Source organism: Cyprinodon tularosa, unplaced genomic scaffold (assembly GCF_016077235.1).
Source record: "Cyprinodon tularosa strain WSP-4 unplaced genomic scaffold, ASM1607723v1 ctg199, whole genome shotgun sequence".
NCBI lineage: Eukaryota > Metazoa > Chordata > Actinopteri > Cyprinodontiformes > Cyprinodontidae > Cyprinodon > Cyprinodon tularosa.
The window spans coordinates 2235464-2255186 of NW_024038729.1; the positions used below are offsets into that span (position 1 = coordinate 2235464).

Genomic DNA, 19723 nt, shown 5'->3' on the forward strand with positions numbered 1-19723 from the left:
GAAAAAAACAAAATCACACATTAATGAATAAGCAAACATTTTCCTTTTAGACATGATGTAGTCACCCCCTCAGACATGGACACAGGTAATGCATGTAGGTCACTTCTCTGCGTAATACTTCTTATGCAGATTTCAGAGGCAAAATATCCGACATGGCTTCATTAGTCATTGGTTGAATTTAGTAAAAAACTAAAATGACTGCTGGGAATGATGGAATGTTTTAACATCAATAAATGCAGAGAAATCAGATTTTAAATCATAGTAATAATTAAAGCCACAAGTGGCATTGGGCGGCCCTCGCAGCTCGCACCGCCTGGTATGTCGCGACCGCGGGAACCAAGCGACCTCCACCTCCACGCTCCTTCCCATCCTATGCTCCTGCTCTTCAGCCTATGCCTGCTGCTGCTTCTCTTATCCTCCCCCTCCTTCTCGTTCTGCTGCTGCCACTGTTTCTCATCCCCCTCCTCCTCCAGCTTCTCCTCATCTTCCTCATCCTCCTGCTAATGGAGCTTCTCCTCATCATCCTCCTGCTTCTGCTTATCTTCCTGTGTCTCCTTCTCCTCCTGCTGTCACTCTTGCTGTATCTCCTTCTCATCCTGCTGTCGCTCTTGCTGCATCTCCTTCTCCTCATCCTGCTGATGCTCTTTCTCTTTATCCCCTGCCTACTGCTGCTTCTCCTGATCCTCTTCATCCTCCTTATCCTGCTTCATTTAATCCTCCTCCATTCTCCTTCTGCTGTTTCTCATCCTAATCATCCTCCTCCCCCTGTGCTCCTTGTCTGCATATTTTTTCTTCCTGCTGCTGCTCTCACTGCATCTCCTACTGCTGTTTGTTTCTCATCCTCACTATCCTTCTCCTCCTCCTAAAAGCATGGCTTTGGATGACTGGAGTTAACAGTTTGATGCTTAGCCACGCCCACATGCTCCCATGTAGAATAATAATTTTGATAACTTTTAATTTGCTATGACTATAGTCCATGTAAAGTTAATTTGAAGTCTCAAACTCAAAAAAAACCAAGAGCCCCTCACTCAGATATGTCATGACCTAAAAAAAGAAAATGGTATCTTTGATCCAAAATGGCCCATTTCTTGTTGGGTGTGGACCATGGCTCCAATATACTTTTTTGAACATCGTGTTCGGCTATACAAATTTAATAATCCTTAATAAAAGCAGGGCCTGAGGCAGTTTAGTCATACTCTAACGGCACAGGGTCTGATTTTGATGCTTGGCCACGCCCACATGGTTTGTCACAGCAAAAACTCTTTTGATTGCTTTTGACCCCTTATGTCTTAAATCGAGGCTCAGCAAGTTAGAAGTTTGCCGCCCCCTTGCTCCTTCTCAGCCAGCGGAAAAGGCGCCACGCTTCACCTCTGGACCAGCCGGAGAAAACCACAGCTTTGGTCAGGAAGGGTTAAACTAGGGATAAAATATAATATCTGGGATGAATCTCATCTGTGAGATAGATGCTGCGGCCATCTCAGGTGGTGGGTCAAAAGTATATGTTCAAAAGATGGAGAAACAGCCCTGCCAAACTCCACGGTTAGCGGTAATACACCCTACTCAAAACAAAAAAAATAATTAAAAATCCATAATTTGCAAAAAAATCCCGAAAAAAATCACAAATGTCAAGGAACACATCTTGCATGTCCTAGATTTTTTTTAGATGATTTATTAAATAATTTAAAGAAAGAAAAATCTTTAAACTTGAATGCCATATACTGCGGCAGTTGAAAACCCCATAAGATGCTCAAACATGCATAGATTCACGCCAATCTTGGCAGTCTTTTCTATAATCAAAGGATAAATAACTGTTCCACATTTGGCTAGGATTGCTATAAAACTTTTTGAGATACAACAATTTTCTGTTAACACAAACTTTTGAAAAATCAGACTGACAGACTTTAAAGAAGCGCTTTGCTATTGTAACCAGCTTACAGCAGGCTTTGTAAAGAACGTATTTTGAAAGTTTTAGCTCATTTGGATAAAAGGCTGATTTTATACAATTTTTTGAAAAGAGGTCCGTGATTTCTCAACAGGTTAAAATGTAATTCAAAATGGCCGACTCTACTCAAAACAAAAAAAATCATAAAAAATCCATAGTTTGCAATAAAATCCAGAAAAAAATCACAAATGTTAAGGAACACATTTTGCATGTCCTAGATTTTTTTCAGATGATTTACTAAATAATTAAAAGAAAGAAAAATCTTTAAACGTGAATGCCTTATACTGCGGCAGTTGAAAACCCCATAAGATGCTCAAACATGCATAGATTCACGCCAATCTTGGCAGTCTTTTGTATAATCAAAGGATAAATAACTGTTCCACATTTGGCTTGGACTGCTATAAAACTTTTTGAGATACAACAATTTTCTGTTAACACAAACTTTTGAAAAATCAGACTGACAGACTTTAAAAAAGCGATTTGCTATTGTAACCAGCTTACAGCAGGCTTTGTAAAGAACGTATTTTGAAAGTTTTAGCTCATTTGGATAAAAGGCTGATTTTATACAATTTTTTGAAAAGAGGTCCGTGATTTCACAACACGGTAAAATGTAATTCAAAATGGCCGACTCTACTCAAAACAAAAAAAATCATTAAAAATCCATAGTTTGCAATAAAATCCAGAAAAAAATCACAAATGTTAAGGAACACATTTTGCATGTCCTAGATTTTTTTTAGATGATTTACTAAATAATTAAAAGAAAGAAAAATCTTTAAACGTGAATGCCTTATACTGCGGCAGTTGAAAACCCCATAAGATGCTCAAACATGCATAGATTCACGCCAAACTTGGTAGTATTTTCTATAATCAAAGGATAAATAACTTTTCCAAAGTTGGCTAGGATTGCTATAAAACTTTTTGAGATACAACAATTTCCTGTTAACACAAACTTTTGAAAAATCAGAGTGACGGACTTTTAAGAAGAGCTATGCTGTGTTTACCATCAAACAAATAGCGATTAGAGGAATATATTCCAAAAGTCCTAGCTCTCTTAGGAAAACGACTGATTTTTTAGAAATATTTTAACATAGTGATTCTATTTTCATGAGGGTGCCGTTTGATTCAAAATGGCCGACTTCATGAGAGGTTTAGACCATGGCTCCAATGAAACTTTTTGTAGGTGGGGGGCTCATACAGATGTGTGCCAAGTTTCATTATCCTAGGAACGAGCATGGCTAGGGGCTGAATTATTTCCTGGCATTATCTGTCCACTTGACCGACTATTAGGCGAGAACGCAAACTTTTGAAAAATCAGAGTGACGGACTTTAAAGAAGCGCTTTGCTATTGTAACCAGCTTACAGCAGGCTTTGTAAAGAACGTATTTTGAAAGTTTTAGCTCATTTGGATAAAAGGCTGATTTTATACAATTTTCTGAAAAGAGGTCCGTGATTTCACAACAGGGTAAAATGTAATTCAAAATGGCCGACTTCCGGTGGGGTTTAGACCATGGCTCCAAGAGGCTTTTAGTTAGGGCCTGATGAGATGCAAATGTGTTCAAAGTTTCAATATTCTTGGACTTAAAACGGCTTGGGGCTGATGGTTTGAAATTTGCTATTTCTAGGGGGCGCTGTAGTGAAATTAAGCCCCGCCCACAAAATATTGCTCTTGATTCCTGTTTGGAGTTGGACTAGGATCATCTGTTGTGATTTTGGTGCAGATCTGATTATTAATGAGGAAATGAGAGCCAATTGTATTTTCATGGCGAAACGCCTCACTTCGCCATGGCGCCACGGCAACACCATTTAACTCAGACTCTATGTGCTTTAAACGAAGTTAGACCAACATGTTTTCTATCATCTGACAAAGTTTCAAGCTGCTGGTGTTTAAAATGACTGAAAGGGACCCTCCCAAGTGAAAAAAGTCACTTTCTTCCCTTAGGGGGCGGGGCTTAGATGATGTCATCATTTGACCATCCAGTATGGTCAAGCACCCAAAGGAGCTCCTTACTGCCAAACGTGGTTCGATTTGAATTTTTTTTGTAAAAGTTATTCCACTTTGAAATTCTTCAAAATTACCCTAATTCGGGGCCCCTGGGGACCCCTTAAACATGCTCAAAAACGAAAACCTTTGATAACTTTTAATCTCCAATGCCTTAACTGCATAATGACCGAGTTTGAAGCCGATAGCTCATAATCCCTAGGAGGAGTTCGTTAAAGTTCGACATGAGCGAAAATGAAAAATGGCCAAAAATCGCACTTTGAGCCAAAATGGCCGACTTCCTGTGGGTTTTAGGGCATACCTCCAAGAGACTTTTTTTCATGATTTGAGGAGATCTACCGGTGTGCCAAGTTTCAGATCTCTGTGACTTACAGTTTCCCCCAACTCACGTTAGGGGGCGCTGTGGCGTAATTTGGGGGCGGCCATTTTGGATTCCATTACAGACCGGCTATTTCACGCGGGGGACAATTTACTGCCACGTTTTCCTGAGTTTTTGAATATGCGAAGTCCCCGTAAAATGCGTTTGAAGTGAGAAAAGAAAAATAATAATAATAATAAGAAACTTTCGAAATACAATAGGCCTTCGCAGCGCTTTGCTGCTCGGGCCTAATGAAGTGATCCAGTTCTCACTGGATCCTCACTGAGCCTCAGCTACATGTCACCTAAACAACATAGCACAGGCTTGATACAAATTAATATAAACCTGATTTGATTTTGCGCTCCTTGCAGCCAACCGAAGGATAACTTCTAGTTGTGAAAGATGACATTACATACAGAACATCCATCCTGCTGCCGGATAGTTATGTAAATTATACTCACAGAGACCCTCCTCAGTCAGATCCACGTTGATAATGAAGAACATGAACCCTTTGGCTCCTTCCTTTTGCCCTCCAACTAGGGTGTTCACCCAACCTTAAGTGAAATCAAACAAATCAATTTTAGTCCATTTTTGGCATGAAATGAATGACCTGAGCTCTCATTTTAGAGAACTTTCACTTAAACAATTCCATTTTCTAACAGAGTAGAAAGTAAAGGGAGTGTTATTCATCTTGATGTCATTTATTGCTACTATATATGGATGTAAACAAAAGCTTAAACCTGGGCTTTATGGAAGAATTTCTGATATTTCACCAAGAAAGAAAAAATAATAAACTTCTGTATTTTCCCTTAAAGCATGCTTCAGTGTCTGTGTGCTCACCTTATATGTGTAATATGTGGCTACGCGTCTCTTCTCACGTAAATCCTGACCACACCACCTTCAGTTTCATGTTAGGATAACTGGAGGCTCCAACCATAAAACTATCAGGTTACACTCAGAGGTTTTATTCTGCCTTTTATCTTTTATTTATGGACCAAAGATGGATCACAGCGAAGCTTCAGCTTTGGATTCCTCTCCAAATATCTTAGAGGTGAGTAATTTAAAAATTAAATATACATTTAACTTACATTAAAACCAGGATTATAGGTAGTCACACAAATGAGTTAAATCATATGAACCCAAATGTGAATTTATTTTGACTTTGCTGTTCTAGAGTTATCAAAAAATGAGAACATAGAGACTATGGGGAGAGAAAACAGAAGAGAATAAAACGGGATAGGCGATGAGCTAAATCTACTGATCTATGAACGAGTATTTTCATCAAAAATAAAAAACGTAATGTCTCACCTACACCCGTTTAATACAGGAGGAAAAAAATAAAACTACATTTTTCATTACCAAATGAACTTTCTTGTTGTCAAATTTCATCCTTTAGTTTAAAAGCAAATTAATCTTTCCATTGAAATTGATCATTTATTGCTTTAAACTCCACTTTAACTGAAAATAAACTTGGGGCTTGAGATAAAGAAGTGTACAATGGAAAAAAATCAAAATCTAGATAATTCAATTTTTTGCTAAAATAAGTGCATTTGTTCTTGGATTGAGGAGATAAAAGAGACATTTTGCCAATGGAACAAGACAATTTACACTTAAAATAAGAAAACACAGTTGCATTGTCTTATTTCAAGTGCATTCTATCTAATTATCTTATTTCAAGAGTAAAAATACTCATTCCATTGGCAAACTATTTTATTTATCTACTCAAATTAAGCGTAAATACACTTAATTTACTTATTTCTACGTTGTTTTTCCAGTGTAGAACATTTGTTTCCATAAGAACCTTTTGATTTCAGCTCAGATAATAGACTGCCGGGTCCTTCGTGGCCAATCAGATGTCCCAGATAATGTCCTGGGTTAGACTTGTAGTACTTCTGTAGGTCTGGGATTGGAAAGGTCACGTAAAGGTTCCTAATGTCTTTGATGGGGACGACTTTGTAGAATTGCTGCAACAAAAACACAGAACAGGAAAGAAGACTGTTTTAATTTAACTGTGAATGACATGATTTTGGAAATAAACGCCAATTTGTAAACAAAAAGCATTTAACAGCAAAGAAACCAAATAATTGACAGACTTTAAGGTGCTCTTCCTGGAACGGATGTTCAGGGAATTCTGGGACAGGAACGTTCTTGTTTTCCACTTCTCCAAAGAGCTGCTCCACCATGGATGTCAATTCATCAAGAGACTCTGGGGAGATCAAGGTTAAATAAAAAACATTATTTTTAACAGAATGATACAAACACATTAACCCCCGCCGATTTATTAATTACTGTTTCAACACGATAAAAAGGAAGGGAGAGCCTTAAGGTGCTGTAAAATAAAAAAAATTTAAAAAATAAAAAAACCTTCCCTCCTCGCTCTTTTTCATATCCTAATGTTTTAGATTAATGGTTTTACTAAAGCAAACTTCTGTTTGAGTGATTTTTCTACTTATCCAGAGAAAATAGCTTTTCAAACCAACCTGGGAAAACAAACTTCCCCAAACAAAGATAACAGAGGCCTGAACCATGAAGCAGGATTAATGGGTTGGCGAGACAATTTAAGCCTCTGTTCTGTCAGATCAGCATAACTATAGTCAAGTCAAGACTTCACATTTGCGTTTATTACCCCATTTACACTACCCTTGAAAAACCGAACCATGCCGAGACCGGTCCTAGCTCGGATCAGTTAACAAGGCCGAGCTCGGTTCTGATGACCGTTTACAATCACGCTATCTTGGTTCCTCGCCTCCTAGTGACGATCTGCGGTATTACTGCCAGTATTGAAGGAGGAAATCAAGCAGTTGGTGGCCGTAATGCACCAAAAGTTGTTTGCCAACCGCCATAAAACACAAGAAGAAGAAGACGAAGAAGGAGAAGGAGGGAATCAAGCAAATCAAAATGGCGGCGCCCGTCACATTTAGAAAGTTATGCTTGATTATTATTGCTGTACTTCGGTGTTATTGTTTAAAATGCCATTATTTAATATGTTCCGTGGAGAAGATTTCGATTGTTGTTTATAGTTGAGGAAGAAGTTGTTCTTCTTCTGTTTCCGGAGGGACATTACCGCCAACTACTGGAATGGAGTGTGAATCACGATGCGCAGCCAGATGGAGATGACGAGTTCTGCTCATGTGTTCTTGTTATCAGAGAACCGAGCCAGGGAAAAACCGAGCCGAGCCCACCTCTGGAACTGGTCTGCAGTTATCTCGGTTCGGTTGTGTCTAGCTCGGTTCAGTTCAGTTTGCTTTCCATTTACACACGATAAGTTATCTCAGTTACTGAGCTCGGACCGGTCTTGGCACGGTTTTTCAAGGGTAGTGTAAATGGGGTATAACTCTTTAGTTTTGTACGAAAAATATATTTTAAACTACCTCAAAGGGGCATGTATCCCTTTAGTCATGTACAAAAACCCAATTTAAGGTTGGTTCGCCATATGCTCCAAAAAAAAAAAAAAAAAAAAGTAAATAGCTTTTTTGTACATGAATAAAGGTATACATGCCCTTTGAGGTAGTTTAAAATGTATTTTTCATACAAAACTTAAGGAATAACCTAAAGGGATAAACTAAAGGAATAAACTGGTATTGATTGTGGTTATGCTGGTCTGACAGAACACTTCAACCCTAACTTTATGGTACCACGAAGCCAGACTCATTCTTAGCCAGGCTAATCACCATGGTAACGTACTCTGAATCTTTCAGAATGGATCCTAGAAAACGTTCCACCCATCAGCTGTTCTGGAAACAATGACGTGCCGTTTCATCTTTTCATTAAAGATCTGATTATATTCAGTGCAAAAAGAACTTAAAACTTCTGATAAACCATATAACAGTTAAAAAATATATGCATTTTAAAAACTGAACACTTTTCAATTCATTGATTTTTCTTCTCCTCCTTTTAGACATATCAAACTGTTACCCTTCTATATTTGTTTATTCCTGTATGATGTCCTCATGCACCGCGGCATTCACCTGTTTTTGTTTAATTGTTATATTAAGCTAAATTACAAAAATAAAAATTTAGAGAGTAAATTGTGCAAATATTCTTTGGATCACAATGACAATGAAATCAAACATTGATCATGTAACAGAGTTTGCATGAGACTGAAACAGATTTGCTACAAAGTTTAAGTGGAGAAGATATTGAGGTATTTCTGTACATTTATGGCTGCATTTCAAGACTTTTACCATTTTAAAAGCACAGCAGTTTTTTTACCATTTGTCCTGCTGACATCTGACAGCACAAAAATCAGGATGATTTCACTCAGAATGAAGACTACTTGTGTTAATATGATGCAATCGTGGCATCAGCTTCAAGCTTTATTGTAGCCCAGACTTTATTGAATCAAAATGTCCAACTAACCAGATGAAATCATGCTTTATTTTTATCTGCTCCTAAATTCTTTTCACTCCAGAAGGGAACGCGATCAATATGAATCATAGTGATTGGTATGCAGGCTGTTAAATGTCACTGATGTGCAACTTTTTTAACGGAGTAATTTACTGTCAGCGATCTTTCAGCCGCCACCGTGTCTTACTTCATTTTCTATAAGAAGAGTTTCTGTTCTTCATACGGAGAAACACTGCGCTATCCCATCTGCGCTCATGGCTGAACGGTCTGCTACTTTGAACCCATATGGAGAGATATTTGTGCCATCGGTTTGAGCGAGCAGGAACCAGTCCGAGCGCGCAGTGAGACAACAAGAAGCTGCGCATGATTGGCTGATGGTATGATTCATCTACATACATTGCTAAAGTCGCGAGCGCAGAGAGTTGAGCGAGCGGATAAACAGCCGAGCGCACAGCTGGTGTTAAGCGCGGAGAGAGCAGGTCGAGCGCGAGCAGAGACGGATCCGAGCCCACGCAGAGATGAAACTGAGCGCGAGAACAGTGTGTTGAGAGGGTTTTTCAGAGTTGAGCGCACGCCAGACTGGTTTTGCGCGTGTTGTCTCACTGCGCGCTCGGATAGGTTACTGCGCGCTCAAACCAATAGCACAAATATCTCTCCATAAACCAGTCCCTTTATATGTGCACTTTCACAGATTCATTATCATTTCAAGCTGGGTTGAGTTAGCGAGGTGCTGACAAGCTTGGGGTACTGCTGATCCTGATTGTCATTGTTGTGGACTGATCACACTTGACAGACTGGAAGTAATCCTGGTAGGTTGAGCTAACTTCTTGGTACAGGCCTCTGGTTGAGCCACTAACTGCCACTACATGTTTGTAAAGGGATTGTATTTGAGTCAATGAGTCAATGCAATCAACTGGTTTTCCTTAGATAGAAAGCTTTGTATCAATTCGACTGTATGACCTGGTTGAACTGTAAAGTGCCTTGAGATGACATGTGTTGTGAATTTGGCGCTATATAAATAAACTGAATTGAATTGAATTAAAGACTCTTATTTCAGCTGTCATGATCAGACTTTTATGAAAAACTGTTGTGTTATTCTGAACCATTCAGAGGTGGAGTTGCCACTGTGCTTCAGATCATTAACTATCGGCATTAAAACAACGTACTTAAGCTTAAAGGCCCAAACGTATAGCTGGATGTTCTTCAGGTTTTTCTGGAACAGAGCAGTACTCATGGTTCAGTCACATTCAGTGAGTCACCAAAGTTGCGACAGGCCTTTGAGTCTTCTTTTTTCTTTGGAAATCATTCATGGAAGCTTAGTCTGCCTTTTATTCATTAGAGATTGACCTGAGGCATGAAAGGCCTGCAGATGACCTTAGATGTTTATAGGACTTTAGACGTTATTCTGAGTTCTATAATGACCTCCTGGATGAGTCCTAGATATGTTCTTGGAGTAATTTTGGTAGTTTCCTTCACTCGCCAAGCCTTTGAAACAGCTTTATAAAGAAGGAGATGAACTTCCTCTCTGACCAGTTCATAGATCAGGGCATGCAGAGTTAGTTTTAGAGATCATTTAGCTGCTGGTGAACAGGTTCTAGTTTAGCAAACTCTTGATTTGACAGGGTTTGCAGGCCTAGGAGTGGCTAGTAAAACTCGATTTTAACACAAGACTAAGTTGTAATGGATAGCTTTTCATTCTCCTTGAATAAATAATTGAGAAGGGATTTCTTTGGGTAATTTATAGGAGAAAATACTGGAGAAAGTGGTTCTAAAAACATTATTACAAATGAGGTTTTGTTTTCCAGGGTTTCAGTTAATAATAAAAAGATGAATGAGATGGCAAAATAAAATACAAGTAATAATGTTCTGTAGAACCTAAAAAAAGAAAGCCATGCATGTCTTCAGAAATCAATGAGGAAAGTATTGAAAGTTTCCTGGAGAGAGCAGGAGGTTCTCTACGGTCCTGTTTGACAGGCTGCTTTTACAGCATCTGTGTTGAAACAGGAGGGGTGTGAGGAATATTCAGGTTCAATTATACATCAGAAACTCTCTCTAGTTTGTATTTCTGCTTTTTGCCTTTGATGATCGGTTATCCAAAGGTGGCAAACAGCAGTCCTGCAGAGCTTCAATCTCCTCAATGATTGAATGCTTTAACAACCCTAAATTAATGTTTGAATGCTCAGTATCAGGTCATTTAGCTATGCAGAGAGCTGATAATGAGCCACTGGTCCGTTTAAAGTATGTTGGAGAAGAATTGCATCTAATGTGTTCTGGAGGACAGGAAGTGGGAGCTTCAGGGTTCATCCTTACCTCTTCCTAACACGCAGAGCCCCATAAGATTAGCAGAGTAATAGGTAGAGTGAAATTTCAGGAGTTCCTGGCGTATATCAATCCCTTCTTTAGATGGTCTTGTTTCAAGTGTTAATTTATTACCTGCAAAAAAATAACAAAGAAGAAATCACTTTAACATGAAGAAAAAAAAAACTATCCTGCAGCTTGTGTCAGAAGGTAGAAATGACAGTCTGTTAAAACATTTATTGAAGAAAATCAACAGAACAGATGAACACAGAGTTCAGGTTGGAATTGATGAGCCTCTTTACCTGTCCCAAATTTACTAAAGGGGTGGTTTGGGTTGCCAGTTGCCTTCTCCAACTGGAAAAGCCTCCAAGAATCATTCATCAGGTTCTTCTCATGTTCAGAGTCCACAGCGTTCACTTCCCGGTCCTTACAGCTCTCGTCAAACAAAGGGCACAGAAAGAACTGGGCAAACCTGCAAAGATGGCAAAAAAAAGGATGAGACGATAATGAGTAAACCGTGTAGTTGAACAGATGTGCAGCACCAACAGATACAGCTTTCCATTAGCTACAATGCAAAGAGTTTGTAAACAAAGCAATGGGCTTCCACAGCAGAGGCAGCTGAATATACAAAGTGTTGAGAGGTCATTTCCATGAGTACAGGGTCCGAGCAACTGCCATGCAAATGAGGAAACAGGAAATGGGAAAATTGATCCTCTGAATTCAGGCAGAGATGTTCCAAAAAAAAAAAAAAAAAAAAAAATCATCTTTTTTGTGGCTTTAGATTTTAAGTCAACTTTAAATTTTGCATTTTATTATTTTCTGACTGGGGTGTTATTAATCAACTTAAGATAAGTGATGGAAAGGACGCCAACTAACCTAATTAATATTTGCTAAACAAAGATAAGTCAAAAATTATTCTAGAAACTTGCTATATATTGTATTCCTATTGTAAAGCTAAACGTTTTTTAATTTATTATTAATAAAAATCCTCCAAAAATTCCACATTTTATAAAAAATGTAAACACTTTTTTTTTGTTAAGCTGATTTTAGTCTTTGTACAACATTTAGTTATCTTTTGGAAACTTTCTGATCAGTTATTTACTATCAAAAATAAAATACATTGAGAAAAAACATCCCAATCAACCAGGGGATGAATCATTTTGGGTGTACATGCCATTTAACGTGTCTTTTGGTTACAAGACAAACAGTAAGATTAAAACAAATAAATAAATAAGTATAACATGAAGAAGTGATCACACCGTAAAAAAAAAAAAAAGAACAGAATTATAAGAATGGCATAACAGTAGCATAAGTGTGCCACTTTTAAAGAAAAATAATGAATCCCAATCTTTAGAGTCCAGATGACAGCGAGCGGATGCGTCACCAACAGGTGCTCTCTAGACTGTCATTAATTTCTAATTAGGTAAGCTTATCCCTATAGGTTAAGTTCTGACCACACGGCTGGCCTTTCCAAACAAACACAGCTTGCATTTGAGTCGAGCCTCCTGCAAGGCACAGAACGTCAGTCCCTCTCTGGGTCTGAGGTTTCAAGTCTCACCAGGTGGGTAAAACAACAGAGCTGATTACAGAGAGAACAGTCAGGAAACCTGAGAGGCGAAGAAAAATCGTCATGGTTCTCATCAGGGTTCTCATTTTATAAGAAAATTAAAAAACATGCAGACTCAGCTTTAATGTTATGTTTAAATGCAATATGGCTGGAAAAAGTATCACGATATAATAAACCTCTTAGAAAAGTAGATAATAAACGGTTTATTTTTGTTTAAACCATCAACAAAGACTGGAAGGAGAAAAAAAAAAAAACCCAACCCCATTTAAACGTTAAGAGATAGGCCAAGGTGGAGTAAAAGTGACACCTTGATATTTTTCACTTGTATGGCGAAATATATGATTTTTCCAATAATATCTTTTTCCCCCCACAATGTCATCACAAAAGGACAACTATTGATCAAAACTTTGTCCCAAATTTCACACAGCCACATTTGAAAAGAAAGCAGCAAATGTACATGTACATATATATATATATATATATATATATATATATATATTTTAGGGGTGGAACGGTTCACAAAATCCACGGTTCGGTTCACAGTTTCGTGGTCACGGTTTTCGGTTCCGTTCGGTATATGTTGATTGTTACCCCCGAAATCCCATAAAAATTAATGAAATTAATGAAAAAATCCCCAAAAAATTTATGAATTGTAATTATTTTTAATAACCCTGGATCATTTCCGCATGTTTTGCTGCTTTGAATTTAATCATATCGTGCATGCCCTCTACGATCTCCAAGGAACTCAGAGCGGAGCGGACGGGAGCCACAGTGGAGGCTGTAGGCTTTGCTTTGTGCAGGCGGTCTGGAGCGCAGCGGGCCGGAGCGCTGATGGAGTATGTGGGATTTCGGGGTTAGCATGACATGTTGGTCGTGTTGCTGTTACCATAAACAAAACGTGTTGCACAATGCTTGCACACTGTTTTTATCCACAACTTTCTTTCCGCCGTCATCGTAGGTCACTCTAAATGCAAAGTGGTCCCATACAGCAGACCTATAAAGTGCTGCTGGCGCGTCTTCCAACTCCTGTTCTTTCCCACTCTCCATACCCACACAATTCTCCACAACAACTGATTTTTTTCTGCTACACCCGGCTACGCTGCTTTGCTTCTTCTTCCTCTTGTTTACTACTGGTGGTTGGCTTTGGTCGCAGTACCGCCACCTTCTGCTCTGGAGTGTACACGCTTCGCATATGAGAAAAAGGAGCAGCGCATGAACCGAACGCAACACACGCGAATCAAAGCGAGACAGTCGAACCGAACGGTTCGGACGGTTTTCATAAACCATTTCATCCCTAATATATATATATATATAAAATAATATATATATATATATATATATATATATATATATATAATAGTGTAGCATAAACCATCCAGATATACATTCTATCATCTCCTATCCTCTTTAGAAAAATCTTGACATTTTTAAACTTTTTATACATTGCCCAGTTCTAAATAAACGCTGCCTCCCTACCATCGACTTTCCTTTTCTTAACTGTAAGAGGCTATATCGTTTCTGCTGCCTACATGTCCCAGAATGCCCTGCGGTTCTGGATCAGTGAGATTACAGAGCATTCTACAGGATGAATTTTCTATTGATATTGATCCAGTGCAGGGTGTCCTCTCCATATTATTAATCCCGCCACACCGCCGCCGCAGAATAAGATCCACTGGCTTTAGAATGACAGTTTTTCTCCCAACAGTTTCTGCTACAACAATGTAATGCATGCAATATAACCATATATATATATATATATATATATATATATATATATATATATATATATATATATATATATATATATACATACATACATAGACTTAAATATATATATGCAGCCAATATCTGCACACTTTTACTAACCATATTCAGAGTCTAAAATTAATTTAATTATCATGAAATGTTAAAATTTATTTTGAAAAGCCAACACTGCCAGCTCCTGCCTTTGGCTGGGAAACTGGCTAGTTTGGTTGCGCTGCTCTCAGGGAACTAGATGATGATTGTCTGACACAGATGCTAACTTTGTTGTTGCGCTATAATTGGCAACTTTTCAGACTTCCATTTTTATTTTGTTTTTTTCAAGAATGTGACAAATCTATAAAATTTTATCCGTGTTTTTGGAGACTTCGGCCACAATACCTGATCACTCTACTACTAGCAAGATTTACTTTCAAGCAAGATTCATTCACAGCTTCAGTCACTGTGTGTCTCTTCTACTGCTTTCAGCGTCTAATAACTTGATAAATTGATTGATGTAGTCTGGGGTCATGGAAAATAAAATCATTTTACAGAATTTTAAACATATCTAGAGTATTTCTAATCTCATGTTTTGCCATTATTGACAGATACCTGTCTAAAGCTCCTTGCAAGTGCTCATGGGACACGTCGAAGTAATAGTTGGTGTGCTCCCCGCTTGTGAAGGCGTTGGAGCTTCCAGCATGCTCGCTGAGGAACTGGCTGTATTCGTTTTCCTTGGGGTACTTTTCGGTCCCCAGAAACAGCATGTGCTCACAGAAGTGCGCCAGGCCTGAGATGTTCTCTGGGTCTGACAGTGAACCTGTGAAAGCAAAAAATAAAAACATGAAACATCAAGATTGGTCAACTAAATCCATTCATTCAGAAAAAAAAAAAAAAAGATGTTCCTCTTTATAGGAAAACGATGACGAAAAGGTGACAAAGAGAAGTGATGACAGACATCAAAGGTTGGTAAAGTTCCTTAGTGAATAACTGTAAGAATAACTAAGCCACACCCTTTACCTATATGCACATCCAAAGCAGCGGATGATTTGTCTGTCGTTGGATCACTTATGAGAATAGCCTTCAGTCCATTGGTGAACTCCAGACCCCTGTAGTCCCTTTTGTCTTCAGGAGAGCGAATGATGTCAGTGATCACCCTCCTCACAACTGGTTCGGCCATTGTGAGAGATAAGGATGACACCAGCCTGCAAGGAAGCCAATCATCAACAATCTCAGCATTTTTAAATTGGTTATAGCAAATCCTGGTCGTCATAATAGATTACCCCTTGAGTGTGACTGTCCTGATAATAACCTTTTGATTAAGAAACTCAAACAGTCATTAGATTACGATCAGCGTTTCACAAAGTCCAGTAGAGTTACAAGAACTCACATTAATGCTTTGGGCTTTTTTTCTTCTTTTTATTTCTGTAAATGAACATTTTTAGAATGTGTGTTTTTGTTTGTTTGTTTGTTGTTGTTTTTTTAAATAAACCCAATAGTTTGTTGGTTAATATTTTCAGGTAAACCAAAAACTGGTGTTTCTATAGCCTGGCAAAATAATGGTATAAGGGTAAAAAAAATATATCTTGAGAATTTGTCATAAATTGGAATAAATTGGGATTATTTTCATGGGAAAATAATATGAAAATATCAGGTTTTACCAACCATAGAGGTTTAGATGTAATATATGAGCAAAAACATATATTTCAAAGTTTATGTAGCTAAAAATATATTAATAGACTAAAACACACACATGGGTTATTTGAAAATTGAAGCTTAAAACAAACATTAAACAAGATTACTGAAGATCTATCCATCTTTATAATAAAATATGTGTTAAACAAAATAACTGTACTTTTAAAACTGATAATGAAGGCTCTTTATCTTTTATGAGGAAGATCTATTTGTTTTGTTTTTTTGATGAATGCTCTGTTTTGGATTACTAATTTCACCCTGTAAATTATTTCAGTTTCTATTGCATAACCTTGACCAGATATGCTGAATAAATCACAAGTCCACTGATACATTTTCTGATAAAGAATAGCAGAACACTTTAGGAATGATTTTATTATAAAGTTTTAAGAAAATCTACGAAAGTTTTGAATTATTTATTTATTTTTTAATACTCAATTTGGGATAACAACTCTTTCATTTCAATTTAAGGAGTAATTCATTTCCTCTGAATCTTCTTTTTGTATTTCAAAGTAGGGATGCTGACTGGAAATTAATCGTAGATATTAATAATAAAAACATGGTGTGATGGCTAAATTGTTATGAACTTTATATATTGGTGGAATATATTAAGGATTAGAACAACATCAATCTAACACATTTATTTTAACAGTTTATAGGGCAAGTTAGCATTTTTGATCACTTGCAAACCCCTTACAAATGGAGCCCCCCCTCTTGTCCCTCAGTGAGGTCTAGAAGCACAAGATCTATATCCAGCCATTCAGCAAAGATACTGATACATTGCTGTACATCTTATTTTGGCATTTGACCAATTAGATGAACACTTGAATGATATATTACCTCCTGTAAATTAAGTCGAAAAAAGTGAACAAGTCAAGAAAAAGGTAAAAAGCTCATTGAACGGTTAAAATTTAAAGTTCAAAAGTTTATAAGCCTAATTAACAATTATATTTAGGTTTATAAACTAAAAAATGTAGGTGCCAGTATCAGCATTAATTCCTCTAAGGTTATGTTGTACCAAAAAAAAAATGTGTTTCTTTTACTTTTTATGAAATTCTTTTAGAAGAACTTTGTTTTTTTTCTTAATATATTCGGGAAAGTTGGTGTTTCATGTTATTAAATTGACATACATTTTTGACATCAAAGAAACCATATTTTTGGAACGTTAAAAAGGTAATAATGTTTGATTTCAATCAAACTATTGGCTTGAAATTTAGATTTTCAAAGTAATTCACTGAGTGTCCTATAAAGGATTAAATGCTAAAAAATAGTCTTATTTATCAAAAGGTGTTTTCTTAAAGTTGGCTGATATACACATTTATTTTAATCATTAAACACTGAAAATGTAAAATATTAAATTATTTTTCTGTAACTTTCATAATAAAAAAATATATATAATTGTAACTTGTTTTCCCCACTACTTTCAACATTGTTATTTAAATATACAAAAGTAATTTATACATTTTCAAATGTATGTTATCCTTATTGGCAGATCTCAAGTTATATGTTCAAACTTATCTAAACGGATTCAAATGTCCGCATTTATTTAATAGATGTTAAATTATATTTGCATACCAAATAAAACGAATTAACTTGACTACACTAGTTCTTCGCATGGTTGTAAATTATGAAACATTTAATCCATCTGAGTCATAAAGGAAAGCTAGCATTAGCTAGCTCGGTTAGTTGCAGCTGTTACCGAAAAGTTAGCAAACATGAAAATAACAGCAACTCGGGAAGCCGGATTTAAACGAATTGTTGAATAAATGATAAGAAGTCTCCTATTTAATCGTGTAATACAAATTCCTTAAATCCAAAAGCTACAAGAAAGCGGCTAACAGGTTCGCTAAAGTGCTGAACCGGATTGACGGGTTAAGCTAGCTAACCTTATTCCGGTAGCTCTAACGTCTTGTCCTCTTTTGTTATTAGGAGTAACTTTTTCCATCCGAGACTAAATCATTTTAAAACGACACTTACCTAAAACCTTGGTTAATATGGACACCGTTTCCTGTTAACTTGAGATATCTGGTGAAGTGGGCTGTCCGGTTAATGCACTTAAACATACTTTGTACCCATAGAAAACAAATAATGGGCTTTAGGGCGCCATCTTTAAACAGTCTCGATTAGTCGAGCTCAGCGCTCGCGGATGTTTCGTGTCGTAACTCATCAGTTAAACACCAAAATACTTGAACCATTTACACAGATACAAATATAGAGGTCAAATAACGATACAAAGAGAAGTTAAAACATATGGCATGAATCAAACTATCTGTATTTTGTCTGAAATATTGCGTTGCGTCATTGATTCTGAAATCGATTAAACAGTCTGCTGGCAGATTTCCTTATTATATCAAGTCTCGATCCACGTCATGCATACAGATCAGTCCAATCAAGTCCCAGAGGCCTGTTATCCAGCAACTTTTAGAAATCTACCTTACCTGCTCCAAGAAAACTCAACCAAATGGCTTAATTACCTCCCTAGTTAAAGTCAAATTCTCCAGAGTCCTAATTATTTTATTAGACTGTGTTAAAATAGAGACGCATATGGATTTTGACATATAACATATAGCTGATCAGGGAAATAAATATGGTAAGGAAACAATAAAACATAGTTTGATACTGAAATATTATCTCATATATTGTGTAATGCAGTGCATAAATGTTCCAAATGATGGTGCTGTTCAAAATATGGCAAGCCGTTTTAACATAAATTCGGTTGCAACGCCTTTACATTCATGAAATCTCAAATTGTTTTATGACTAGACGTTTTAGGGATTTAAGATATCTCTAGTTATATTTTGACTAGTCAAAATACCTTTTCGAGATATCTCTAATTACATTTTGACTAGTCTAAATTACAACAGATTTTCCATTAACGTGTATGGAGACGTCAATTTAAGATATTTAGAATGAATTACTGACTATTTGAAATAAACATTTCAGATATCTACGATTAAATTACGACTAGTTCCAAAGTAATTTCAAGATGTCTCGATTTTAGTTTTGACTAGTCATAATTCTAATTAAAGATATCTCAAATGCCACCATAATTCATGATATCTTAAATGTATTTTAAGATAGGAGATATGCAGTTTTGACTAGTGAAAACTAAATGATAAATGTCTTAAAAGCAAATAATGACTAGACAAAACAAATTTAAAGATATCTTGAATTGTAATTTGGACTAATTGAAATTCCATTTTAAGATATCTCTAAATGAATTAAAGATATCTTGAAATTTTCAGCTTTTCCATTAAAGATATCTTAAATTGACATTCTGACTAGTCAAACTGTGTCATGATCTTTTCAATGGGCTTCCAGGACGATCATTCCTAAAAAAAAATCCTTACTTTTCCTTCCTTACAAGAGGAAAAGTTAAATCAGGTCCATTTACTGTTATTTTCAGCGCCCGCCCCTACATATGAATTACAGATATGTGACGCTTTAAATGAATAATCCGCTGACATAATTTGAGATATCGTGAAAGGAATTTTGACAAGTCAAAATGTAATTTAAGATATATTGAATTATTATGCTTCCTAATCAGAATGTAAATAGAGATATCTTAAATTACCATTCCGGATAGTCAAAACGTGGTTTTGTCTAGTCAAAATGTATTTTAACCTCTTACACCCTAAGGGGGTATAAATAAATTTCTGCCTGACAAAAACACACAAAAGTAAATCACTTATAGCCTCTCAGCTATTAGATGTAGAAGAAACTTTTGGTACGTCTGTAAAGGTAAGATGTCATAGAATGGTTTTCTGGTGTCAGCACCAT

The 19723-nt window shown here is 36.8% G+C and overlaps 1 protein-coding gene across 1 annotated transcript in view; it reads right to left on the minus strand.

The window, feature by feature from the left end:
• The window catches only part of ide (insulin-degrading enzyme), a 57565-nt gene extending 39488 nt beyond the window's left edge, over positions 1–18077 (minus strand). Inside the window, exons 1-8 of the mRNA XM_038284100.1 lie at positions 17921–18077; positions 15272–15456; positions 14864–15071; positions 11247–11416; positions 10957–11079; positions 6393–6505; positions 6101–6263; positions 4761–4853 (exon numbers count right to left, since the gene is read on the minus strand). Coding sequence (XP_038140028.1) covers positions 4761–4853; positions 6101–6263; positions 6393–6505; positions 10957–11079; positions 11247–11416; positions 14864–15071; positions 15272–15456; positions 17921–18006 — 1141 coding nt within the window. The 5' untranslated portion in view covers positions 18007–18077. The remainder of the gene's footprint in view (positions 1–4760; positions 4854–6100; positions 6264–6392; positions 6506–10956; positions 11080–11246; positions 11417–14863; positions 15072–15271; positions 15457–17920) is intronic.
• Between the last annotated feature and the right edge of the window lie 1646 nt (positions 18078–19723).